The sequence below is a fragment of the Alternaria arborescens genome, assembly GCF_004154835.1.
Source record: "Alternaria arborescens strain FERA 675 chromosome Unknown contig_43, whole genome shotgun sequence".
Lineage (NCBI taxonomy): Eukaryota > Fungi > Ascomycota > Dothideomycetes > Pleosporales > Pleosporaceae > Alternaria > Alternaria arborescens.
In genome coordinates this window covers 22,207-47,298 of record NW_021167898.1, presented here as the reverse complement: position 1 = coordinate 47,298, position 25,092 = coordinate 22,207, and the positions used below count along the sequence as shown (strand labels likewise).

At 50.8% G+C, this 25,092-nt stretch overlaps 11 protein-coding genes across 11 annotated transcripts; 5 read left to right on the top strand and 6 right to left on the bottom strand.

The window, feature by feature from the left end:
* Nucleotides 1–612: 612 nt before the first annotated feature.
* AA0111_g11056 (hypothetical protein) lies at nucleotides 613–1,182 on the bottom strand (the record flags this gene model as incomplete). The annotated part of the gene is made up of 1 exon (XM_028644878.1): nucleotides 613–1,182. One exon carries the CDS (start codon nucleotides 1,180–1,182, stop codon nucleotides 613–615), a length of 570 nt encoding a protein of 189 aa, XP_028501298.1.
* A 687-nt stretch (nucleotides 1,183–1,869) lies between these two features.
* Nucleotides 1,870–2,868, top strand: AA0111_g11055 (hypothetical protein; the record flags this gene model as incomplete). The annotated part of the gene is made up of 1 exon (XM_028644877.1): nucleotides 1,870–2,868. The coding sequence occupies one exon, from the start codon at nucleotides 1,870–1,872 to the stop codon at nucleotides 2,866–2,868; it is 999 nt and encodes a 332-aa protein (XP_028501301.1).
* Nucleotides 2,869–3,047: 179 nt separating this feature from the next.
* On the bottom strand, nucleotides 3,048–4,157 carry AA0111_g11054 (hypothetical protein; the record flags this gene model as incomplete). The annotated part of the gene is made up of 2 exons (XM_028644876.1): nucleotides 3,048–3,964; nucleotides 4,016–4,157. The coding sequence occupies 2 exons, from the start codon at nucleotides 4,155–4,157 to the stop codon at nucleotides 3,048–3,050; spliced, it is 1,059 nt and encodes a 352-aa protein (XP_028501300.1).
* A 352-nt stretch (nucleotides 4,158–4,509) lies between these two features.
* On the bottom strand, nucleotides 4,510–7,191 carry AA0111_g11053 (hypothetical protein; the record flags this gene model as incomplete). Its single annotated transcript, XM_028644875.1, has 7 exons — nucleotides 4,510–4,775; nucleotides 4,829–4,982; nucleotides 5,041–5,575; nucleotides 5,627–6,271; nucleotides 6,319–6,554; nucleotides 6,814–7,026; nucleotides 7,075–7,191. The coding sequence occupies 7 exons, from the start codon at nucleotides 7,189–7,191 to the stop codon at nucleotides 4,510–4,512; spliced, it is 2,166 nt and encodes a 721-aa protein (XP_028501303.1).
* A 1,749-nt stretch (nucleotides 7,192–8,940) lies between these two features.
* AA0111_g11052 (hypothetical protein) lies at nucleotides 8,941–10,556 on the top strand (the record flags this gene model as incomplete). The annotated part of the gene is made up of 4 exons (XM_028644874.1): nucleotides 8,941–9,158; nucleotides 9,203–9,779; nucleotides 9,837–10,362; nucleotides 10,426–10,556. The coding sequence occupies 4 exons, from the start codon at nucleotides 8,941–8,943 to the stop codon at nucleotides 10,554–10,556; spliced, it is 1,452 nt and encodes a 483-aa protein (XP_028501302.1).
* Nucleotides 10,557–12,096: 1,540 nt separating this feature from the next.
* AA0111_g11051 (hypothetical protein) lies at nucleotides 12,097–13,249 on the top strand (the record flags this gene model as incomplete). The annotated part of the gene is made up of 2 exons (XM_028644873.1): nucleotides 12,097–12,867; nucleotides 12,929–13,249. 2 exons carry the CDS (start codon nucleotides 12,097–12,099, stop codon nucleotides 13,247–13,249), a joined length of 1,092 nt encoding a protein of 363 aa, XP_028501305.1.
* Nucleotides 13,250–13,799: 550 nt separating this feature from the next.
* On the top strand, nucleotides 13,800–15,077 carry AA0111_g11050 (hypothetical protein; the record flags this gene model as incomplete). The annotated part of the gene is made up of 1 exon (XM_028644872.1): nucleotides 13,800–15,077. The coding sequence occupies one exon, from the start codon at nucleotides 13,800–13,802 to the stop codon at nucleotides 15,075–15,077; it is 1,278 nt and encodes a 425-aa protein (XP_028501304.1).
* A 552-nt stretch (nucleotides 15,078–15,629) lies between these two features.
* On the bottom strand, nucleotides 15,630–17,155 carry AA0111_g11049 (Mannan endo-1,6-alpha-mannosidase; the record flags this gene model as incomplete). Its single annotated transcript, XM_028644870.1, has 4 exons — nucleotides 15,630–15,995; nucleotides 16,060–16,254; nucleotides 16,313–17,013; nucleotides 17,065–17,155. 4 exons carry the CDS (start codon nucleotides 17,153–17,155, stop codon nucleotides 15,630–15,632), a joined length of 1,353 nt encoding a protein of 450 aa, XP_028501354.1.
* A 2,195-nt stretch (nucleotides 17,156–19,350) lies between these two features.
* AA0111_g11048 (hypothetical protein) lies at nucleotides 19,351–19,665 on the bottom strand (the record flags this gene model as incomplete). The annotated part of the gene is made up of 1 exon (XM_028644869.1): nucleotides 19,351–19,665. The coding sequence occupies one exon, from the start codon at nucleotides 19,663–19,665 to the stop codon at nucleotides 19,351–19,353; it is 315 nt and encodes a 104-aa protein (XP_028501331.1).
* A 661-nt stretch (nucleotides 19,666–20,326) lies between these two features.
* Nucleotides 20,327–21,014, bottom strand: AA0111_g11047 (hypothetical protein; the record flags this gene model as incomplete). The annotated part of the gene is made up of 3 exons (XM_028644868.1): nucleotides 20,327–20,548; nucleotides 20,609–20,896; nucleotides 20,952–21,014. 3 exons carry the CDS (start codon nucleotides 21,012–21,014, stop codon nucleotides 20,327–20,329), a joined length of 573 nt encoding a protein of 190 aa, XP_028501348.1.
* Nucleotides 21,015–21,823: 809 nt separating this feature from the next.
* AA0111_g11046 (hypothetical protein) lies at nucleotides 21,824–25,055 on the top strand (the record flags this gene model as incomplete). The annotated part of the gene is made up of 6 exons (XM_028644867.1): nucleotides 21,824–21,989; nucleotides 22,039–22,423; nucleotides 22,467–22,608; nucleotides 22,654–22,882; nucleotides 23,085–23,133; nucleotides 23,186–25,055. 6 exons carry the CDS (start codon nucleotides 21,824–21,826, stop codon nucleotides 25,053–25,055), a joined length of 2,841 nt encoding a protein of 946 aa, XP_028501349.1.
* Nucleotides 25,056–25,092: the final 37 nt, after the last annotated feature.

Sequence of the window (25,092 nt, the reverse complement as noted above, 5' to 3'; positions counted from 1 at the left end):
ACGATGGGGTACCCGTGGTCGCCGTTGCGATGCAGCCACTTCAAGCAGGCGCTGCTGATGACTGCACGCCTATGCAATCGATCGCTCATTGCAAAGGACAAGATGTACTTTTTGATTCCTTCTGTAAGCACTTGAGGACAGTTGATGCAATCATGAAGTGGATCTATGTGAACGTGAAGCCGGCAGCTTGACATATCGTGCACACAAATGCATATATCTCTCATAACCAGCGGGCCGAGATTCGCAACCATGTTGCGTTCTAGTCAGTTCAATCACCGGCGTCCGACATGACCCGTCATGTGTTTGGATTGGTGGAAACCGAAGAGCTGGCTCCACACCATTTTTGTTCTTATCCTCAGCCCACTCGTGCTTCTGCTTCTCACACCTCCAGCCGTTGTTGACTTGCTTGTTGACTTGCTTGTTGACATTTCTAGTAAGTATAGCCAAGATGCATCAACAGCGACCGGCACTCGCGTCGCGGTGCGTTATCTGCCGCACAACACGATCACAACGTCATGTAAGTTCATGAAAGTACATTGCTGGAGCAATAGATCACTGATTCTAGCTAAGTTCTTGTCTTTCCTAGCTCCCTAGCTTATATCCGACTCATCTTTACACTCCCGATGCAGCGGCCACATCGCCTGCCATCTCCAACAGAGCATCCTTGTCGCAGAACTCAACCACCTTCTTGACCTTGGACCCATCCTCGTTGAAGTACAAAAACCAAGCAGCCTCAGAGGAATACGTCTTCCCACTGCTCCTGACAAACACATCGGCTTTAGCTGTGAAAGCGGCGCGGCGCGCCTCCACGTCAATGGCCAAGTTGGACATGACGTTATCCTTGAAGTGCAGCACTCTGATATCGTTCCCGAACATGCTTTCAAAAGCGGTGGTGTCGAAGGAAGCGTCTGCCGCAAGTCCGAAAGCCTTCATAACAGTTGCTGGGAGGAAATGACGTGTGCAGTCGGATGTAAGATCGCGATTGATGACTGACGCGTCGCTATGAGCTGCGCCCTCTTCGAATGCCGACAAGAAGGCTCGGGCTGTGATCTCCATCTTCTCTCTGAGATTCGTCGTGGGTGGAACTAGAGCCATGTCGAGGTCGTATGTGGCCGTGTGTTGGATATCGAAGGTTTTGTTCAGGATGCTGTTAGCCAGAAAGTTGATGCAGTGATTGCACATTGAGTTGCGATTGATGCCAGGTTATAGCTCCTGCAGAGTTACAGTATCTACTTCTCTGACAACTCTGCTCTACGGTACTACATGGTGTTTTCTACACCTAACCCCTATTTTGGCATGGTGCTTTACCAACATAACATGTTTACATAACGTTATGTAAAGCAGCATCCGTCGAAGACTTTTGAGTTCTTGGCGAAATTCGTTACGCGATCTACAATTAGCGCAGATGACATTTTCTCCAATTCGAACCTAGTCCGTGTTGACTTCGGGGTCTCCCCGGCCATACTTGCGGTTTAGCTTGGCCCCACCGGATGACATTGTCGCTTCCTCCAGCCTAGCTCGCAGCTAGATGTCCGAGTATTCCCATGTGTCCAGGTACCGAGCCTCATTTCAAGTGATATATCGAGCATTTAGCACTTAATACCTGACATGGCAGACACGCCCATACGGAGCAGCGGTGTAAGCATTCGTCCTGTTCTGCCCCTATGAGAGCGATGGTTTGTAAGTGCCGAGTCCGCGGCGACCCGGCGATGTGTGACTATGTGCAGTGCCTTCACTATATATGTGGTCAGCCTGCCAGCCTGTGAAGCATCTTTCCATCGATACACTTCACAATCACTGAACATCTCACCTATTCATCACAACCGAACCACATTCACCTTTTATATCCAAGTTCATTCTCATTGAAAAATGTCTCCTTACGCTCAGGCCCATGTTTCGCCAAAAGGCCCAGGCGATGCGCGTCCAACAGCTATGCAAATCATCAAGGACGAAAAGGCTGAGAACACACTTAAGGGGGAGGTCATTGTCATTACTGGTACATCGTCTGGCATAGGTATCGAAACTACTCGTGCTCTAGCAGCCACTGGTGCGACCCTCTTTCTTACCGCCCGAAACACAGCGAAGGCTCAATCCGCCCTCGAGGGTATCTTAGAATCTTCACGCATGACCATCGTCGAGATGGACCAGGAGAAACTCCCGTCTGTCCGGGCCGCCGCTGAGACTATCCTTAGCAAGACTTCAAAGATCCATCTCCTTGTCAACAATGCCGGAATCATGGCTATACCAGATCTCCGTTTCACAGCTGATGGGCACGAACTTCAGTTCGGCACAAACCATCTATCACATTTCCTATTCTACAAGCTTCTAGAACCTGCCCTTCTAGCAGCCGCCTCGCCTAGCCTCCCATCCCGCGTCGTCAGCCTCGCATCTTCAGCGCACAACATCTGCGGCATCAATGATTCCGACAACTACAACTTTCAGAAGGGCGACTATCACCCTACCATGGCCTACGGCCAGTCCAAGACGGCGAATATTTACTTGGCTAATGAGATTGAGCGTCGACATGGCGCGCGCCACCTTCACGCCACGAGCGTCCATCCCGGCGTTATCATGACCGCACTCATGCAGCATCTGCCTCCGGATGCTTTCGATGGTCAGGATCACGTATACCCTACAATCAAAAGCGTCGAGCAGGGTGCTGCGACAACGGTGTGGGCCGCCGTTGCTGAGACTTGGAAGAACAGGGGTGGCAAATACTTGGTTGACTGCGCAGAACCGGAACCATACAAGGAAGGCGATGACAAGTACACTGCACTGGGCTACGCCCCATGGGCTTATGATGTAGAGAAGGCACAAAGGTTATGGAAAGACTCGCTCAAGATTGTAGGATTGCCTGATGACGAGTAGTATCTCCGCAGAAACACTGAATCTGATTGTACCTTCTGGTTCTTCATAACATAGGCACAAGACCTTTCTTTACACTAGCGACCAATCTTCCGATGTTCTACTTTCTCTCTTATCGTGGCTTTGCAACAACAAGTATCGCATTCTGGTGGTCATGTTACTTATACCGCGTCATGACGTTTCTAATCCAAAGACAAGTCTTCTATTGCCGGAAGACTTAGAGGCTCTTCCCCTCTCGCCAACCTCCAACGGTTACTCGAGGCAAGCAGATCGTCGCATCCTTGCACTGCCCACGACCACTTCTTCAGAAACTCAGGCGTAGCCTCCCAGTTCTGTTTAACATGAGGCTCTCCCCAGACTATAAGTCCTCTGCGGCCCGCTGTGACCCCATCGTCATCGTTGCCTACCGCTGCGACCGGCTGTTCAGGCGCAGTCTTTGGATCAGACAAAGTGATAGCAGCTGGCGTACCTCGTCGCTCCTTGGTCGGTATATTCCTCATAAGCTCCCCAACAAGATCATCCAACAGATCCCAGTGATCGAGTCGTTCCTCGTGCCTAATGAAATTGTCTCGTAGCGAAGGGAATGGAAAGAGATTGATCCAGGACGAGTGCGTGCGCTCTTGCTGCAAGCGAGTGGGAAATAGCGACGGAGGTATGTTAGGGTTCAAAGGATATATGTTGGTGTCGTCGGTGTAGGGTAAACTGATAGGACAAACAGGACATTCTGTATAAGGCTTGTCGTATGACCAACCTTTGAGAAGCGCATTCAGGGTACGCTTGTTGGAGACGAAAGCTCGAAAAACATTGTATTGGACTAGGTGGAGAAGGTGGTCGGTGGAAAGAGGGAAGATCATGGGCGGGGGATTGAGCGTGGTTGGAACTAAGGTCGAAACGCATAAGAGTGAGTTCCGGAATACGACAGTCCCTCTGGGAGTAGCAGTCGAGTTGACAACATTCGCAACCTTGGTAGTGAGCTCCTTGGTAGCGGACTCCTCAGCATCGATGAGCAAGTCGTCCAGTTCGTCCAGACGCCAGCGGTCAACTTGGAATGGGCGCGAGGCTTGAGCAGAAGCCGCGTTTGGCTTCTTCTTTCGTAGCCCTTTATCGAAATCAGCTCAGCAAAGCGCAGGGTGCTTAAGACCAAACTCACGATGCAATCGTTGGTTCTTCCGATTCTGAACTTTTCTGCGCTGCTTAGTGGCCACGGCTTCGATGTCATTGAGCTGGTGGTCGGCCCTGTTCGCTTGGTTCCCCGAAGAGACCAAGAAGAGTGGGGCAACAAAATGATACATGTTCAGTCGCTTAAAGGCACAAGTTTTGTGCTATGGAATGGCGCGGTTATCTCTTCTGTGGATGTTTTTAGGACGAATTGCGGTGTGTCGAATGCATTGATTATGTGATTATCAACATAGATTGTCCTCACGCTACAGTCGGCCCTTTGTCGTCACGGATCCAAACTAAGATGACCGGGCTCACCCTATCTGAACTAGTGGAAATCCCCACAAACGCTATGGTGGGACACAGGGGCCAGGCTTCCAACAATTCCCATTCGTCATCCACAAAACGCAGCTGAAACTAATGCGCAATCAAAACTTCACGCGATAGCACAACATAACACCATAACGCGTTCCGGGGCGATATTCACTACAACTGCTTACCTTCTGCCTCACCAACCTGGGACAACGGGCCGAAGGGATGCTGCTTGCGCTTGAAGCCAATCTTGACACGTCCAACACGCGACATCTTGTCCTCGAACTGTGTACCTATTCGCAGCACGGTTTCTCGGTACATCGTTGCTGTAGTCCAGTCGTAGGAGCAACCAATGATGCGCTTCATACCGCCCTCAGAGCCGGCCATGAGGAAACACACGGGTGGGCGTTCGGCAAGGAAGAGAGTCGCAGTCATGTTGCCTATGACAAATTAGTATTCTCTTCGCGCTGCTCATGTTACCACTAGCACTCACCGGTATCTACGAGCGTGAAGACGCGCTGCTCTCCAGGCCCAGCTGATTTCGCTCGTTGTACAAGAGCTGCAACGGCAGGATCGGTTGTTGGATCGATAGGAACACATTCGCCATGAACATTGCGCTCGTGCCTGGAAAGTGGACTTGCCGCTGCCTACAGGTGCGAGAACAGAATCAGTACAACGTTATGGATGGAATGAGAGCGAACATACCGTCCATTTCATGCGCCCTAGTCTACCACCAAAGATCTGGGTCTCAATTGTTTCCAGGTCCATGTAGCCCTCAAAGCCAAAAAACCAGCATTGTTGCTCCCAAAACTTGCCAAGATAGAGCAAGCGAAGCAACCATGGCGATAAGCCCATCATTAGTAGTGAATAGATGAGCAAAAAGGCGCCGATGGCGCGCAATATCGAGGTAGCGAAAGGGATAGAGAGGAGTGCAATAGCAACGATGAACACGACACCGCTGAGACGCAGCATTAACTTCGCGATCATACGTTTCCACGAGTCGCGCCGAGTGTGAGCGACTGGTGTGAACGACTTCCACCGTACATTTGCGGCACGGCAACCGTCAAGGATGATGCTATCGTCTTCACCAACACCAGCAATACCGACATCTTGAGGCAATATGTCCCAGAGCTTGGCATTGTAGGCATCGTCCATCGAATGCCACGGTTGGTCCGGCGTCTTCGGCAGCATGCATATTAGACGCTCCAGTAGCTGATCGCTACCGTTCGCGAGGGAGAGACTATGGGGTATCAGTGATAGGATATGCGAATGCACTTGCTGTTTTACATACCGCGCGAATGCTTGAAACGCAGAGTCCGTACGATCGATCTGTGGCCTGACACGAAGCAAGCCCATCAAAGCGTAGCTATGATCGCCAGGAAGATACTCTCCAGTCTGGCGTTTGTGCAGGCACTCGAGAGCAAGCGTGACGAGCTCAAGCTGGCTCAAGATCAGATTTCCTTCGTAGTGGTCGATAAGCTGTCGGGCGACATGAGCGTCGTCGTGCCAGACTTGAGCAGCGAACTGGTTCTTTGCGACCAGAAGTGGCTGCGATAGATCGCTGTCACGCACGTAGACTTTGATCATCTCACCAGCAGGAGCTAGGAGAACTTCCGGAAAAGTCCACACCCGGCTACCCCATTGTTGGAGCATAAGATCAGGTGTGTTGATCTCGTACCTGTTGTTTGCCGGAGCTGCGATTGCGATCACGAGGGACTGCGCGCCTCGAATGACATCGCATATACGGTACACGTCCTCCTCGAGTTGGTTGTCAGGCATACAAGAACATCCGACCCAGTATGCAATGACACCCGCGTTGCGCGCCGCGGCGTCGGCAATCTCATGTAAGACCCTAAAATCATCGGGCGTGTTGAACTGCTCGGCGGTGTATGCGATAAAGACATATGATAGACTGTGACCGTTTTGTTGTGCCAGCCTGGAGATGTCAGAGGTTTACTGGTGGCATGTGCCTTGTCGACTTACCAATCTTCGACCTTGATGATCATCGCCGGCTTACCTTGCTCGCGCAAAAAGCAGAGATATCTGGGACGTAAGACACGCTCAGAGATAGGGTTGGCCTCACTCGACGCGAGACCTTTGGGTTTATGCATTTCGATCGCGTTTTTGGCAACTTTTGGGTACCCAAAGTACTGATACGGCACGGGATCGTAGTTGCCCCCATTTCGTGAAGGTATCTCAGCAGGGCTTGGACTAGAGATCTGAACTACCATTAGTCTTGTCTCATAGCCAAGAAGAGAGTCAACTTGCAAATATCGTGATGATACACGATGCGATGAACCATTTGAGGCAAAGCATAGGGTAATCTTCACTAGAAATCTTCCCATTGAGCCGCGCAAATTCAATGTGTTTGAAGGGCCAGTTAGCCAGTCGCATATAAACTGGCGCAATATTGCGAATGAATGTTCTCCGATACGTAGATCCCGTGTTGTTTTCGAAGATATCGTCGACCGCTTGTACAACGAGCTTAGAAACCTGGCCATCCCAGGATGAGATGTATCGATCATCATAGTCGCCCGTCCATTCGCGATCAAAGCAGTCGCGGTGACGGTGTTGACCAAGCTTCTGATACCCAAGTCCTGGCTTGCGATAGAAGTTCGGAAATCCCCATTTCACCGTAGTAATGGGTGAGAAGATGTACGAATATCCTTTCAGCTCTATCGGGCCGTTGCGCTGCGTCATTTCAGCCGATGAATGATGGAAGAGGATCGGTCAACTAACCACTACGGACGAGAAACCTGGTTGTTTTTCATTTGCTCCGTTGTCACCTTGGTACGGAGCAGCATGTTCATATGGCGCGATCTCGCGAACTGATGCTTGAGCGTCATTCGCGACCATGGTGATGGTAATGTCGACCTATTTACTTGAAACAAGCACACAGCTGAGTGATGAACCCTGGCTGGTTGCTTGCGGCTTGCGGCGAAGGTTGATGATACTGTTGATAAGGCTGGTAGTAGTTTGTGGCTTGTGTCTTTACTGCTATCAGGGTAATGACTAAGAACAGGAAGAAGGATACGTACTTGGGGTGAGAATGTCGGCTTTAGTTGTGATACTGGTTGATGCTGCACTACAACGACAGGCTTTGTGGGATTGTTTGGATCGTAAGCACCTCCACCACAGTGATGTAACTGGGTCTGATAAGAATTGTCAGATCGAGAGAGTAATGTAGAAGGTTGATGGCGAACTAACTGGATAGAATTGTTGCGACGAGGGTACTTGTATAGAAGTGTTACTGTTGGGATCGAAGCCGCCGCCGTGTTTGCCAGAGAGATTGGAGGGGTAAGCCTGATGGGTGTTAGTAAAGCCAATAAAGGTTCCAGAGGTCGTAGAGTCTTTATACCATTCGATTCTCTATCAGATACAGCCGCAGTGAATCTGAGACTAAGTTTGAATTCAACTTCGGCGGACGATAGTGTATGGTACTCTCATATTTAGCTTGCTGTTTGGACTAATGCTCGATTAGTACGAGGGTGTAGCGTCCGTTCGAATGCGCAGATATCTACAACAATTGCTTTTGGGTGTACTCTCGACTTCAGCCCGCGCAGAGGATGTTTCCATTGGTCGCTTCGTATTGCCTGATCACTCCACTCTCCCCATCGAGGCATTGTGGCGTTAGAGACAGGCTCTGTAGGACAAGGTACGAATCGAGAGGGTCGAGACCACGACAATGTAACATCCAGTACTATGCGGCGAAGGGAAACTTTGGGGGCTATTTTGGCATGTGATCTGCAACGTGTTGACCTTGGCAGCGTTGCTGCAGTGTGCGCCTCCAGTAGTTCTACATCTTCGGCTACCCTAGTCAGTTAAGATTGTTCGGCGAGACTTTCATGCCTGCGCCATGCAGGGAATGGTTCTCCATGTGACAGTATGAAGCGAACAGCGAGCGCTACAACTGTGCGCCTTTTGCCTTCGGCATTGATGCAAGCTGGTATGGACAGCTCTCTTAGGAGTTTAGCTGTATCAACATAAAGCCGCGTCCACACCACTACGTAACTCGTATTCGAAAGGTGATATCGATAAGCCACAGAATTCATGCGCGGATACAGCCGGCGTAGTGGAGTAAATGCTGTTCTGGTGCTGAACGGATGCGACAGGTCGCGACCTCGTGTACAGTACCACTTGGAGGGGTTCGATGTTTACCAGCTGCCACCTTGGCGTTTTCAGCCTTGCGCCACCAATTAAGCGTAACGCTGACGGCTCATCCCGATAGGTCCGCTCGGACTTTTTCTCTCAGCTCTCGAAATTGCATGTCCACTTTTGGCCAGAGCTGGAAAATGCCAAGCACTGAACCGCTGGCCTGTGGTCTCATGGCCCGAATTTTGGAGCCCGAATTCCGCCTGACATGGTACACGGCTATGGTCGAAACTTGTGGCGCTGGACTCGACCTTTTTGGTGACTAGGGAAGACGGGGCAGCAGTGGCCTTGGATAGTGCATGAGGTGAGCGATGGCTTTCGAGTGTGCGAGCTGTCGCTATCGGTACAGTATCGCTGTAATGCGAGCGTGCGACATCTTCCCAGCCATCCTCACAGACCGACTGTTCGCACGTTTGATCCAGCAAACCATCTTCAACAGGACCACGCCGAAACATGAGCTCTTTCAGAAGTTTGACTGCCGATCGCAAGCCTTTGGATGAATTTGAAAGAAGAGCTTCATTATTCGCGGCGACCCAGCGGGGTGCGACAAGTACTGGCATAACACTGGACCTGTTCGAATGGCGCGAAAATGCCGCCCAAGGTGTTGATCAGTGTAATCTGAAGTCTGTGCAAGAGCTCGAGTCGAAAAGCGAGGGAGCTGTCCGTGTGATGTGAGAATGTCCGTTAGCCATAACGTAGTTGCTGACAATGTTAGCTTTGCACCCCGGGATACGCCTGCACCAGGGACAACTGAAGCGCTGGTTGAGCTTTTCGATACATGCAGTATTCCAAGCGCATTCGTCGATGAGAGCTTACGAGCTGTTTCGCAGTCGTTTGCAGCGCGAGAAGATCTGGATGGCTCGATGTGCATATGGTTTCACCTTTTGTGCAATACGCTTGCTATACCCGAGAACACGACCGCGCCCGCCGAAGTAGCTGAAGGTCGGCAGACGGTAGAGCCTCCGAGTCGAACACACTTCACCTGGTTGAAGCCAGGTATTGTGCTGAGAATCAGAAAGCCATCAACGACATTGCCAAAGCCAGTACGAACGTCGACATCAGATAGTGATAATACCTTGGCCGCTATACCGAGCAAAGCCAGGGTAGAGCTGGTATGTTTTGGTGCTCCTAGCACACTGCATGATAGAATCCGAGCACTTATAGCGTCAACCACGTGCGATGAATTACTCAACGATCCGTATGTATTGCTAGAGATTATGTTTGAGGAGATGTATAAGATCCTGGACTGGACTGCCTGGGCCATAGCTGACACGTTTGGGCCCTTGGAAACGGTATATCGAACCTCTCCAGTCTACTATGTATTACCATTCATGCTAATGTTCTGTTAGCAAATCTCGGGAATCGCGAGCAAACCGGGGAAAGCAGCTGAGGAATTGCCGAAACACTTCTTCACGGAACTGCACACCCTCACGAAACATACATTGTATCTGCGTGAGAATTGCGAAGCAGCCTTGGCTACCCTGAACGATCTTTATAGCCATCACAAGGTAGTGACAGGCGAAAGTCCAGAGATGCCGCAAAGGCATACTCGGCAGGCACTCAAATACAGAAAGACCCTGTTCGAGTCGACGCAGCGACGGCTTGCAAGTCTGAATGCGAGGCTTTCGAACATCATCGAGATGTCGTTCAACATCGTCACGCAGGGTGACAGCAAGTTGATGCAGTCGGAGAATCAAAGTATGAAGACTATTGCGGTGATGACGCTTGTGTTCATGCCGCTAGGCACGGTCGCTTCGATCTTCGGTAGCCAGTTCATGAAACTTCAGGATGAACGACCGTATCGCCTTACGGTGTCGCGCGACTTCTGGTTGATGTGGGTTATTGCGATCCCTTTGACCGCAGTGGTCTTGACCAGTAAGTGCAATACTGATGCAGGTCTTTCTCGCGGATACGCTAACATGGTGTGCCATTGATCAGTCTGGCGGGTATGGTACGCAGAAGCAAAAGCAAGATTGGTAGACGGAGTGGAGAAGGGCGGACATGGCTATATGGGATGGAAGACATTATTGCGCAGAGTCAAGGCGAAGAAGGGCACGTTGGATGCATGAGCACACGCGTGCGTCTGAGCAAAAATCGATGACGTAAGGATGGTGGGGCGGCTTCGGGCGACGCTTATGGTTCCCGTTGGCGTTCCTGACTAGAACACCAAACCACGAACTCAATGCATGCTGCGAAACCATAGACAAGCGTCATGGGTCATACCTGTCCGTCGAAATCCTTTACGGTTGCATTGCGATACCCGGGTAGCTTGATGGATGCGAGCTTTCCGCTCCAGACCGTTGCGCGTCTCATAGCAAGTTGGAGCCATACTGATGTCCCAAATCTGCATCACTTCACTCTTGAAGCAACCCATGCCCAAGGTATGAAATCGAACAGTTATTGTTACATCTATTTCATCAACATTCTTTAGAGAAGATATCATTTCTCACGGACCAGCATCAATGAGTGCGTGACTACCATACCTAGTGCGGCGATCACAAGGCATACGGAAGCAATATCCGCATGCACGATACGGCACGCGATCGGATTGCTCGCCGTCAACACGGCCAAGATCCTCTGTTACCGGTGACTAATGTGTCAATATCAGAAACGTAGCTCTGTCTCAATTGATTCAGTATTATCACGATGATGCCATGGTGATCAGTCAATTTGTGCGACAGGTGTACGATTGGTGAGGTCCAAACCTTGAGCAGAGCACTCGAGTCATTCTTTCCCATGTCTTGATGAGCTCAGATTGCCACATTCGCCGTCGGTGTCGCAGCACATAGAAAGGTAGAGGCAGCCGTTACGCCCAGCCAAGGCGTGCCAATCAAGAGATTAGAGAACGATAGGACTGATATCAAGTAGAGGCGCGGGACGGAACTCTCCAACGCTGTTGCCAAGACGAGCATGGCCACCCCCTACGGTCGCATTTGATTCCGAGCAACATAACATGCTATAACAACTGCTGAGACGATATGCGGAGTCGGAATCAAAGATGACCGGCCCGATAGTGCTGCCGCAAGTGCCTGGATGAGTAATCACAAGATTTGCTCAACGGAACTATCACGATGCCCAACTCAGCTCTGCGAGTTTCAGGATAGGACCAGTTCTAAGATGAGAGAATTTGTTCTGCTCATGTCAGTCGAGGTCACGTGCTTCCAGCATCTGAGACATCATTCTGTGCATGAATACGAGATCTGGATCGCTTCTCAAGGGTTCATCTCCGCAGCACCGGACTAAACCCCACTGCCTCCCCACATTCACACACTCCCCACATCCTGCTACAAGTCGTAGTGACGCGAATTCCAGTGCGGTAGTACGCGAACGTTAAAGTTTCCTAGTGGGTTGGCACGGAGCCTTGCCTAGACAGACCAGGTCGCACGGGTCCAATTGAATCACCAACAACTACCACAAATATCCGCGAATACCTCCGAGATGCGGTCCATATCTCATGCAATACTTGGCGCCCATCGTAGACAAACATGGCAATAAGTAATCTGTACTGTTCCTCATTAAACAGCTGTCGTAGCACAATATTGACTCTGCTACACGTTCTGGTCTTCTACTTTCCCGCCTGTCACCAACTATATTTCACTCTTTGCAAAAATGCGTATCTCATCAGCACTCAGCATCGCAGCATCATTGGGCTGTGTAGCTGCTCAAAATCCCATTGTGGGGTTCAACTCTGGCGCCTCCGACGACCAGGGTAATCCTAAGACACAGGAAGACTTCGAGCGTGAGTTCAGAACTGCGCAGAATCTGGAAGGTGCACCTGATGGAATTAACACCATCCGCTTGTATTCCAATGTCCAATGGGAAACCCAGGATACACCAATCACTGCATTATCGGCTGCAGTTGCGACGAACACAAGCCTTCTTCTAGGTATCTGGGCTTCGGGGACCGACAGGATTGATAATGAACTCAATGCACTTGAAGCAGCTCTTGAAGAGCATGGCTCAGATCTGGCGGATCTGGTCGTGGGTATCTCTGTGGGTAGCGAGGACCTCTATCGAGCCTCAAAATCTGGTGAGAGGAATGACGCCGGAATCGGAAACGGACCGGATACCATCGTGCGCTTCATCAGGGAGGCTCGCGCGCGTCTGAACAACACGGCGCTCGCAGACAAGCCTTACACTCACGTCGACGCCTGGGACGCCTGGGTGAACAGCTCCAACGCCGCGGTTGTTGATGAGGTCGATTTCGTTTCCGTCAACATCTTTCCTTTCTATGTGGACCCTGTCGACAACAGCATTGAGAATGCAGCTGCTATTTTCAATGGCGCCTTGACTGCCACAGAGCGTGCTGTTGGCGACAAAGACGTTTGGATCACAGAAACTGGTTGGCCATACAGTGGCCCAGCGTGGGCTAAAGCTGAGGTGAGTTGCGCCTACATAAGACATATGGGAGACGTGTACTAACTTGGTAACCTTTCTGTAGTCTACTGTCGACAATGCTGCTACATATTGGCGAGAAATCGGTTGCCGACTCTTTGGTAGAGAAAACGTCTTTTGGTACACCCTTCGCGATGCCAATCCAGCGAACGAAGTCAAGTTCGCCGTCACCGACGATCTAAGCACCACTCCTCGCTGGAACCTCACCTGCCCTGCAGGCAGCGCGAACTCTTCATTCCCTGCTCCCATCGACGTTGTATCAGCCGTCAACAATGCTACTGCGACTGGTGCAGGGACCTTTACTTCCGTGTCGTGGATCAACTCAATCGCTATGGCAATATCTATGCTCGGTGCTCTTGCCGCTTGAACTTTGTAGATCCCACAGCTGTCCTGAGTATCCGGACATCTTGTTCAAATTCTTCCTTACTAGTTTGATTACAATTTTATAGATATCGATGTTTGATCTTTGAGTCTGTGCATCTGTGCCGTTGCCAATTTCCATCTTTACCTGGTCAAAAGCAGATGGAACAGGATTCTACTGCGTAAAGTGAACCTCCCTTGCCGTTGTGAGAATGTGATGCGCGATGCGACGGCGCCTACCTCGACATGTGGCAGGTCCTCACAACCACCTGCACCTCTTTCCGCGCCATCAACACAACATCCCCGAGGTGCAACGCCCAACACTGCACCGCTCAACGCTTACATCGCTACCCTAGGAAGAAAATTATTAACTCTCACCTCTGTCGATATCACATCATTTCCGTCTTTCGCTTACCTGCCGTCGCAATTCCAGCTTGAGCCATACAGGCAACAGCGTCTCACGACGGCGTACAGAGGAGGGCACTACGAGCTCTCTTTACCGCCCGCAACATTCACTCAAAGACAACACTGAGATATTGGAAGTTTCTTGGTCCAGGATGCAGTCACAACAAGATCCAGAAGGTCCTCCAGTGACTGATCAGAGCGCGCAGCTGACGCAATCCCCAAATGCGGCCTCACCTACACCCGATGGTTGTTGTACGACTGAACAGGAGCAAACTCACTCCGGCCAATTTAACACGATTCTTCCCGAGTCAGCACAAGGACGAGCCCCAGAAGGATATGAAGTTTGTCGGGCGGAATCGCAAGAGCATTCGAATGGTGCACCTGCAAGTAATCCACACGCTATCGATACGAGCGGTCAACACTCCCACTACAGGAATAGAGCAACGGGTTCATCCTCGGCCGATCTTCTTCTACCATCTCATGCGGAACCTCAATCAGTGTCGAGCGGTCCTACGGTCGCTAGACCCAGCACGACGACGACGGCCGAATCGGCAGATCAACACGTACCCCGAGACGACGAACGTAGCACTCAGCCTTCCACAATACAACCGAGCACGAATCTCGCAAGTCATTCTGAAGTCCCCCTCACTATGATACAATACATCACACAAAGTCCGCAGCCGGCATGGAACTCACTGAGCCTAGCAGGCCTCTCGATCGATGACAGGGCTAGTCATTTCACCACACGATTTACCACACCAGACGCAACGCCAGAACAACGTGAGACATGGAACGACCCAATTTTCACCGACCTCCATCCGAACGCCAGGGCCATGTATCTCGCTATGACATCTGCCTGTCCAGATGCAGCGCCTCCTCATCATCCGCTCTGGAACCACCCGTTTCTTGCGCAACTCCCGTATAGGCGCAGGGCCTTCGCCATCGCTGCAGACATGACATCATATCTTATGCAAAGAGAATGGGAACAGAATGACCTACGAAATGCGGCGGAGCAGAGAAGTGCTCTCTGGCCGGTTCGATACGGTGACATCTATGATAAGCTCAATGAATCCACGATTTCATATCGAGTCGACGAACTGCTACGGCCTTACCTTGACGAGCGCCGCGACTTCGTCCGCATGACTGATCGCATGCTTCTCCAAGCTCGACAAGCACGCGCAATAGCGCTCTTGGATACCACCGCCATGGACGAAGAGATCGTGCATCGCACACAAAGCAAATTGCGACGGCAGGGATGTCGACGCGACGGATTGGAACGTGGAACTACAGACACAGAAGATGGTGAAGCTCCTGTAAGGTGGACAAGAGGCATTCATGAACCTTTACATACGTTTCAGACAAGGCGGAGAGAGTACGAGCCTTTGACTGACCCTGTTTCCTTGTCTGCTCCTGGGATGACTTTTGGTTAGAGGAAATATTCTGATGAGCTGCCTACCTTCACTTCACTTGGTACTGGAAATTAGCGCTGACGTGAGGAGGGAAGGACGCATATTGCTTTTTGACTTTCAAGGTGCCGAAACTGTATTACAGAACCCTTGCGTAACTCTTTCGATTTTTCTATAGTTCTCAAAATCCGTATGAACTCGTGCACTATCTCTCGCAGTCACCAATCCCTATGCCGCCCATAGGGAACCTACAGGCTACTTCGTTCCACAATCTGATCCACACATTACTCGAGAAGGCTACACACTTGCTAGTCAGCTCCCAATTATGTTGGCTATGGTTCGCCCGTAGTCGTGCATTTACGATGCGAGAGAATAGGCTGTGACGGCGAAGGCACTCACATGCCTATACAGCATCGTGGGTTGGCTATGGTGCACTTCACAGCGTGAAGCAGTTCAACAATTCTTTTAGCAAGTCGATAGCGTCGCTATTGCTAGCTCCCCTCGCGATTTGATTCATACCACGTTCGCTATTTGTACATCGTAGTAGAGCGAGCCGTCACTGAGCATATATACTAACTACGAAACCATCCACCAAGCACCGACAAGCGAACCACCCACCACAAGAACAGTCAAGACACTTGCGCCAACCCGATCTCTAGTACTGATAGAATCGAAATGAGTAGAACCATCGTCGTTCGGCGCCTCGATTCCAGCGTTTGGATTGCTCTGTGAAATACCACCTCTTTCAGTAGTAGCCGGACCATCCACAGTGGGATAAAGCAGTGCCTGGACTATTTCCAACGCAGCCATCTGTTCACCGACACCAAAGCTGCCGTCATTTATGCCATTCTTCGTCCATCGGAGACCGCACGACGCCTGGTCTGCACCAGCATTACACTGTGCTGCAGCCGCCTTTGCTGAGGCTTTAAGCAAGGGGTCGATCTGTGGATGCGAAGATACGACGTCAGCGTATGTTTTACGTGCATTAAGTATAGTCGCAACTGACCTGCTCGCGTGTCCATGGCGCGACGATAGCCGTGTATCCTAACCAGCGGGCGAGATATGCTTTAAAGGAGCGCTGGTCGACGTTGCACATGCCATTGTTCTCACATGCGACTTCGGTCATGACACCATCCTTGAAGAAGACGTCAAGTCCATTGAGGATGCCTTGAACCCTATCTTTCCATAGCTGATTTTGAGTCTGATTCATGTTAGCAGACGTGCGCCTCTTCAGTAAGCCAAGGCTGTCGTATACGTACAACATTCCACATCGCAGCAGCACCAGAGATGTGCACGCCGGCATTGTAGGTCCATTGAATTTTCTTGATAGAAGTGCAGTTCTCAGAGTCGCCGGTGCCATCGAAGAAATGGAAATCTGAGCTTATGAGTCCGATAGACTGCTCCCACTCCCAAGTCTTTTCGGCCCAATCAGAGTACGTATCGTTCCCAAGATACTTATATAGACGTGCAGCGATATTGAAGAAGCATCCATTAGAGATCGTGTTCTTATAGGTGTATCCAGGATTCGTGAAAAAGATCTGCCACTTTAACCCGCCACCACATTTCTCTGTATTCCATCGATTATGCTGGGTCTGGAACACGGCTTGAGCGAGAGAGAGCCACGAAGGTCCGTCTTTGACGTCAGGTAATTTATTCTCAGCGGCTGACATGGCGGCCATACCCCAAAATGCTTGATCATCGTTTCCAAGGGTTCTGGTCTGATTTGGCGGCATAAAAGCGTTGTAGTCCCCAATCTGATGCTGCAGCGCTTGCTCTGTAATAACATTGTATTGGTCGTCTCCAGTATAATACCAATAATCGATGAACGCGTTGAACATAGCACCGCATTCCCACCAATAATACGGATCTGGAAGATTACCAGGGACGTCGCCTAGCCTGTCACCAGTGTAATATCTCCTTAGATTCGTCGACAGTACTTTCGCCGCGTTCTTGATCGAGTCTATGGATATCAGCGCTATCCGGAGGAGCCATCGTTAGTCAAGATACCTACCTGGTGAATCGACGTCCAGCTCAATGGCGCATACGCCCGAAAGCGACAAAGTCGAGGCATAGATTACCCCCAGGGCGTATCGAAGCTTCATGTTGTCGACTCAGAAGCTAGAGTAGCGTCGTTTGCGACCGTTCGCAGGATGCGACTAGGATCAAGCGCTAGGCTGGAGCCGATGAATTGACGTGCGACCCCCTAGCACCACGCGCCTTAGAAGGCTAATCGGACTTCTGCGATGGAGCCTCTGTTCTGTTCGGGTGTGCCACTTTCCAAGGTTGACAACAAGAAGAAGCGAAGATCAGGAGCAGAACAGGACATAGCACAAAAAGTGGGAACAAGGGGAAGTCTATATAACATTACCATCCAACCGAGCAAGACTTCCAATCAAAGCGGCAGAACCTATACGAAACCTCTACATGCAGCCACCCGAGTAAGGCATCCAACTGGGCAGTGCAGCTTACCGAGCGGTACAGGCGGCCAACCGAATGGCCTCGCAACACCAGCAGGGCGCGCACGCACTCAACAACGCGCGCAAGACTGAACCGCGCACTTGAACTCTTGTAATGAAGGACCGCTTTCCAAAAGTTACACTACTACCTGCGCCCTCATTTTCTTCCTTGAAAGTGTGGGACTTCTGCCCAATATCGCCACAACAGGTGCAGCGTCTGCTCATGGCTACCCTGGTACCTATGCACACTATATTTCGCAGTTCCTCGACCCTCTCGTAACTACAACCCTCGCCTTCGGCAGTTCATCCAATCATCTTGACCGTGTTGGTTTGCTACCTGCGCAGCTTCGTTTGTAAGTCTCCCACGTAGTAACCAGTTCTTCGTGACCCATCTCTGCGCGTATCACGACCTTCTTATAGGTCATCTGTTGCAAACCTCATATAAGCTGTCGCGCATTCGCTCGCCGCGCTGATATACTAGAGAATATCGGTGGGTTTGCGTCCTGCCTAATATTCGGACGAATTGCGCATCCGTATCCTTGTTGTTGTGCGGTGTTCTAGTTTGTATGAGCAGTTATCTTTGTTGCTCATTTCACTGGCCAGCTAAGGTATGACCCTCCCCTTCGAAGTTGTAAGCCGTTTTGTTGTGGGATACAAAAAGGAAAGGTTTCTGCCGAGGAACATTGCGTAGGGTTAGCCGTGATCCTGAAGGATTCAATCTATTTTTAACGAATTGCGATCAGAAATGTGGCGTCATAGCCATTCTCCTAGTATCCATGGTCTCTGGGCAAGATCGTATTAATCTCACATAATCATTGGCATTGCCTTGGTTTTGAGAACTCGGGTTGTCGTACTTGACTCTTTACTACGCTTTTCCAGCCTACGAATTTGACAAACTCAAGATTATTGCGAACACTCAACGCGCACCGTAGATGAGTTGTTAGATTCATGAGTATCCCGTTAGAGTGGCTATCTATCCTGCAGCCTACAAAAGTGTTCTTGGCTCGAAATCCTTTGCTGTTCGCGACCTACACTTCCTTTGTCAATGCATCATCCACGTAACAGCCTTGAAGCTCGCAATCGATGGAGAACAGGTTCTTGTTGTCTGTACGTCTGTGGGGATCATCATGGAGATCCTCGAGCAGTTCTACCGTAATCCGTTGAATTGCTTCTTCTATCTTCTTGAGGTAGTTCTCATACTCGATAGCTCAAACGACATAAGGCTCAAACTACATAAAGCGGGTCTTCGGTGTATTTGATGAAATGATGGTGATGTATCTCTAAGTTGCATGGTACCTTCGCTCTATCCGCATATGGATCTTGAGATAGCAATTCACATCGAAAAGTCAACTTCCGTCCCCAGTCCGAAGGTAACTGGCGATGAAATAAGCTGGCGACTTGGCAACACTACGTAAGCTTATGAGATGAGTTGATGGTCATGATTTCTGGGTGTATGGGGATAGATTCGATTCTCAATCGTAGTGACTCTGTGCGAACCCTTTATTCAGCGTGCAGACATTCTTTGTCTTTACTTTACGGTATCTGATGCTAATACAGGAAGCTACATGACAGGTGGGATAGACTACCCAGCTACCTAGCTAGACCAGGCTTCTCAAACAAGCTTCGACAAGGCTTCTTGTGACTTGGCTGGTACCAACTTCGACCCACCTACTACTAGACCGATAGGCTCTTCGATACTCCTAGACTCTCGAATCAAAAGGAGGAAGACGTAGGCAGCAAAATTTATCACGATCCAGTTGCGTGATTCCACCGCCACTAGCGAGTCCACTCTGTATGACTCCGGAGTGCGTGAAGCAGGATAATGTCCACCAGACGGACTTTCAGTTTGCTTGATTCGCCGAGCACTGCGCGTCCGATGGCGTTGACTGCCTGTTTTGCAGTCTTGGCAGAACCGATCTGATCGAAGTGCTCTGCAATATTCTCACTGCTGTCGGCTCGTCCTGCACCTCCAAAATTCCAAGATTCTTGGGCTTGATGTGCCACAAGGCGTTGCTCAACCAGTCAGTGATGTTTGCATCGGCCTTTGGGACTGAGCCGATTGCGGCCTGACATTGCGATGCGCTGTTAGTAACGGCGTCATTGAGAGTGGTAAGAAGCTCAACGACAGAGATGGTGGGATAACCTTGACGTTTCATGGTGGCGGGCACAGCGGGAGTCTCACTGACAAACCTAACGGCAGCAACGACACCAACATCGATGACGAATCTGGACAGGCCTTGGTTTCGCCGATGGTGCATGGAAGTATTTTCGAACGTACATGCAGCCGTGTAATTGACTCACGCAGCATGGCCACTGATGCTAGCAACTGCAGACGAAAGGTTCAATATCACTGGGCGGGACTTCGTAGAGTTTCCTGGTACGGGCAACCTTAGGGGCCAAAGAGGCAGGCAGGGCCATAGCGAAGTCTCTCAAGGGAAGAACAGGAAGACAATGTAGCGAAACATAGAAGTTTCCAATTTTGGACATCAATGCGTGAATGTGGAAGCGAGAAGGAGGCACGAAAGATGTAAGCAGGGTGATGACCCTTGATCCGACTACTTACACCTAAGCGAATTAGTACTAAATGCCTTGCTATACTTGTACTCGAACCTCCAAAATACCCAAACTCCGCAGCTCTGAAAACTGTCTTTCCAGTGCAGTAATAAGAACAACATCTGACATCTTACGCAATCTACTAGGGCATCTTTGCGCCCTGTTAACCAAAAACTCCCAGACATCCTCGCAGTACGCAGAAGTCACACACAACCCTGACGTGTTTGTGAACACTAGGACACACCGCTGCGGAATGCCGAGACTTCACTCCTCCTGGGAGATCGCCAGACTCATCTCGTAGCCGGGCGTGGTGACGACTTTGATAAAGAACTGAGTCTTCGTATGCTTGTTATCGCCTGTGACTCCGTCGTACTGGTCGGATGAGATATTACCACCAGCTGTGTTCAGCGCCCTGACGGCAGCGTCGCGGTCGTGGCCTTTGACCAAAGCCGCATTGTAGTTACCCATCAGTGCCGATGAGAGTCCCTATAGTTGATTCTCAGCATGCCGATCGCTCAGCTATAAGCGTCGAGGGTTCAAGCTTACGAGGGTAAAGTCAAAATTGTGACCATCGTCCAGCTTCAGGCGCATCTGTATTCCACCCTTCGGTCTCACACCCACACCGAGGAATGTATTGCCTCCAACGCCGAAGGCTCCGGTGTTCCATGCATCGGCGGCGGGCGGGCCACTGATCATCTCCCCGTAGTTCAGGTCGCCGGGCACATAGCTGAGTTGGAATTGGGTTTTGTTAATGATCTTCACCCAGATGCCACCGAAGTACTTTTTGAACAACTCAGTCGGCTTGACAGTCTCGGAGCCCGCCTCGTCCTGTGCCTATAGAGGGTGTAAGTATGGAGATCGACAAGAGGCCACTGATTCGCAGACATACCTTCTGTCGACCCGAAATTCGCTCCTTGCTATTAGCAATAGGGGTGTGAAGTTCGATTGCCATGTCTCAAAAAAAGAATTGATGTGTCTGTGTGCGTAGATGCGATGCAAGGTGTACAAGTATGTGTTCTGCTGCAAAGCTCACTAACAAGCATTGCCAACTGGATACACTCACATATATATACAGTATAGGTGCCGCACGAAGAGTCGGGGAATCATCTGCCCGCCTTCAACTATCAGCGCCATCTGGGCTCTAGACAGGTCTTCAAAGACAGATCTGGTTTAGGAATTATCGAAGATGGAAGCGGCGTCTTTGTACGGAGCTGAGCGATGGGGTCGCAAGCTGAATTAGGGTGCGGCCCGTATTCGGCCCTCGCTTAAGCCGCTCGCTTCGCTTGGTCGCGCAAACACTTGGGGCTCTAGACGGATCTCTATGGACAGTTCTGGTTCGGGTATGGAAGTTGTGTTCATGTACGGGGCTGAGCGATGGGAGGGGAAGCTGAATTAGGTTGCGGCCCGTACCCATCCCTCGCTTAGGCCGCTCGATTCTCTTGGTCGCGCAAGCCACGTAGGTGAGGCTGACAGCTGTCGGCAGTTTGACGACCTCTTTTAGGATGGTGTGGTTTATTTTGGTCCATCGATAACAGTCTAGGCCTCAAGCCCCGTGCACAGAACTCACAATCACACTGCGAACACGCTAGCGATGCATCTGCACTGACAAGTGCCATACAACTCGACAGGTATGGTCGCATAGCGGGAAATAGCCATTCAATTCCCCCAGCATGAGGAGCGTGTTATATAAGTTCCGCTTCAGCTCGACTTCACAGCTCGTGAGGTGTTACAAAGATCAATTTTTTTTCCGAGGCGGCAGGTATGGCAGCCACACCTACAGCTGCGGAAAGCTCCAGCGAAGCTCTCCAGCAGAAGCTCCAAGAGCTTGGATACCTTAACCCACCAAAGATCTCAGGCGAAGACTGCGAGTATACAGTCAATAGTCATGTTCCGAACAGAAAGCCCTTTCGAGGACATTGGCTAGAAGGTATGATACGTCTGCTTGTTCTATTAACAATATGATAATGACTGTGTAGCTGCTGAACACGAAGAGACAGCTCGCTTCGTGGAACTGTTCAGTATCCATGACGATAAGCTACCAACTGAAGAGGTTCTGGTGACAGTGAAAACTAAACAAGGAGACGTCGACTTGAATTTCAGTAACATCATTGCGATTGCTGGAGACTTCTATACGAACAAAGAAAGCTCCGGGGCGTACTTTCCCATCTCAAACGCTGAGGGCTTTGAGGCTTCGAAAGATCTGAAATCGTCCAAAGGGCCTCTTGCCCGCTTCGAGTCGGCGGTCCAGAGCATGCTGTGCGACACAGACGGTTACTTGAAGGGAGTCAGAGATCTCATTACCTCCGAGCACCATGCGCTCAATGCCGCCACGAAAGCTGGAGACAACACAGCGACAGCATAGTATGTAGCCAATTGCTATTGTTGCTCTTTCTAACCATCTCAGTCATGAGCACATACCTTACAGCCACGACCAAGGACATTGCCATATCCCAACCGACGATGAATATACGAAAATGACAGAAACAGGCCTCCCCATAATTTCATCGATGTATGCCTGGATCGCTTACACAAACATAGACCACTTTGTAAGTGCAGTCGAGTGCCTTGGAGTTGTAAGCTAATTGGACAAGGGTGATTACGCGGTCATGGCATACTGTGTCGGTCATACCAGCGCCCTCCAGATAGCACGAAAGGCACGCGACGAGCCTACAGATGAAGCAAAGATGAAAATGCTTCGCATGGCTTACGTTCACGAGGCCTTCGCAGCCCATTTCCTCACAGACCTTTTCAGCTCAGGGCATCTCCGGGCTCCTCGGCGGGCCTTCCACAACCCAAATTATTGGTCCATGGGGATATCCGGTGCGATTCATAATGCAGTCTGGGACTTTCAATGTCGATACGTTAGTACATGGCCCTCGTTGGTGGGCAAAGCTGATTGAATAAGATGCACGACGATGACAGCGCGACGGGCCTCTTGGTTCGCAATAAGCTTGGAGACCAGTGGATTGAATATGGTGAGAGGATGCCAACTACGCTCGAAATTTTTCTAACGTGTCTCCAGGCGATAAGCAATTCATGGAGCCACAAGCCTCGGTGAACCGCGCTCGATGGTAGGCCTCTTACACATCTCTCGCAAGCCGCACAAATTGCTAACGATGACAGCATGTATTGCTTGAAAGAGTCAACTGCCGAGGTGTTTCGTGTCGGATACAAAGGCGATAGACAGATTGAGGATTGGGAAAAGAACAAAAGCTGGTTCAGGGCCATGCAACTCATGCCCCAGCCAATGACCGCTATAGAACCCCAGGACTGGAAGAACAGCGGATGGGGCGGATACGACAAGCACAATCCTGCCCCACTGTGGATAGCTTCGCACGATAACGTCACCGAAAGCCAATGCACGGTTCGTAAGGACCTAAACGACCATTCCAACCACGGTGCTCGACGAACTCAATCGCCAGGCGATGCCAGCCATGGCAACACCATCAAGGCTGCTGACTTTGTGGTGAATGGCCAATTCCCGATGCAAATCTCAATTGACGGGTTGCTATCCGGCGGCTTCATTCAGATCCAAGATCTCGACGGCAGCGCCAGTGAGGGCTGCTGCATCAACTTTTGGGCCCCTGCTGAAGTCAAGTTTGCGGAAAAGACCCAATCGACATTCACCATTCGCAACAGACTCATCGATCAGGACATCGCGCCGAGCAGAGAAGTTATGCATTGGATGCGATCCGGCGGGAGGACTGGCATCATCGGATTCACCTACGCAGTGATGGCCGATAGGAGCTGGAATATCGAGATGACACGGACGGAGTATTCATCGGAACTAGGTCCCAATGGATTCTCCGATGGCACCTGTGCTACCTTCTCACCAAAGCATTCCTGGGAGGTGAGTACTTCATGGACCAGACAGGCAACCATTCTAAGCAGCGTCCCCGCGAACTTCATGGTCAATCTTACTCGCTTCATTACCGGTCACTTCATCGCTGGGAGAGAGATTGTCGCCGTCTCACAATCCGAGAATCAAGTGATAGTTGGAGTACTGGGCAAAAGCTTGGTGCAAACGACACTGTCTCTTCCCAAGGCGCCCTACGGCTTCGTCAAGTCATTTCAAGGTGCCGGTACCTCCAAACTGAGCATCTTGCTCGCGCGTGCCGGGCCTAAGGAGGACAGTGAGTGGGTGAATCTAGCAAAGATTGACTTTGACGATGCCGGAAACGCCAACCTCGTGACTGCAGACTTCGACCTTGAGCTCGAAGCGGAACAGGATGCATCAGTGCTCGTAGGCGATGTGATGGGCTGGGGCTACGATCAAGCCGTGGCTGTGAAGCCCACATCCGATGAAGGGACCACAGTAGCCATTTACGGTCAGCAAAGTGGAAGCCCTGACATGGTATGCGTGGGGCTGCATCAATGCGACACGAATCTAGACACTGCCATCGTGAGCCCTCTGCTAACCGCGCTCGTCCCGTCTCTTTCCTCGTCACCCAAGCCGACGGGCCAGGACCTCATCCAGATCTCGCGCCGTAAGGACAAAAAGCGGCATTACATCGCTTTCCATACGCATGTAGCCAGCGGGGACCAAAGTGACCCTCTTTGCAATTGCGCCGTATCTGAGGTCGAAGACCCACTGGCGTCGCGCAGCGCGGAACACTTTTTCAGCATCAAATGGATGCCAGTACGAGTGCTCGAACAAGCCCGTGCGGTGCTCGAGGTCTTCAGCTGGTACGGCGTGCTGGGAGTGCGTGTCTTCGCTTGCTCCCACACCGAAGATGGAAGCATCGACGAGTGGACATTGCACGGCCAGTTTCCGCATCTAGGTCAGACATCCATAGGCGCTGGGCTGGGGTGCTATGGTGATTGGGGCCATGGATTTGTGACCTGGGCGGAGGAGAATGAGTGGACCGACGCCAACACATTCAAGCCAGTGGAAAAGGACGACTTGAACTTAGGATCGTGGGGTATGGTGTGGGAAGATTGTGATAGACAAAGTGTACGCGGGTGGGATGTAGAGAGCCGGCCGCTGCGGTAGCTACGCTGTCGGTGCTAAACTACTATAGGCTCCATGT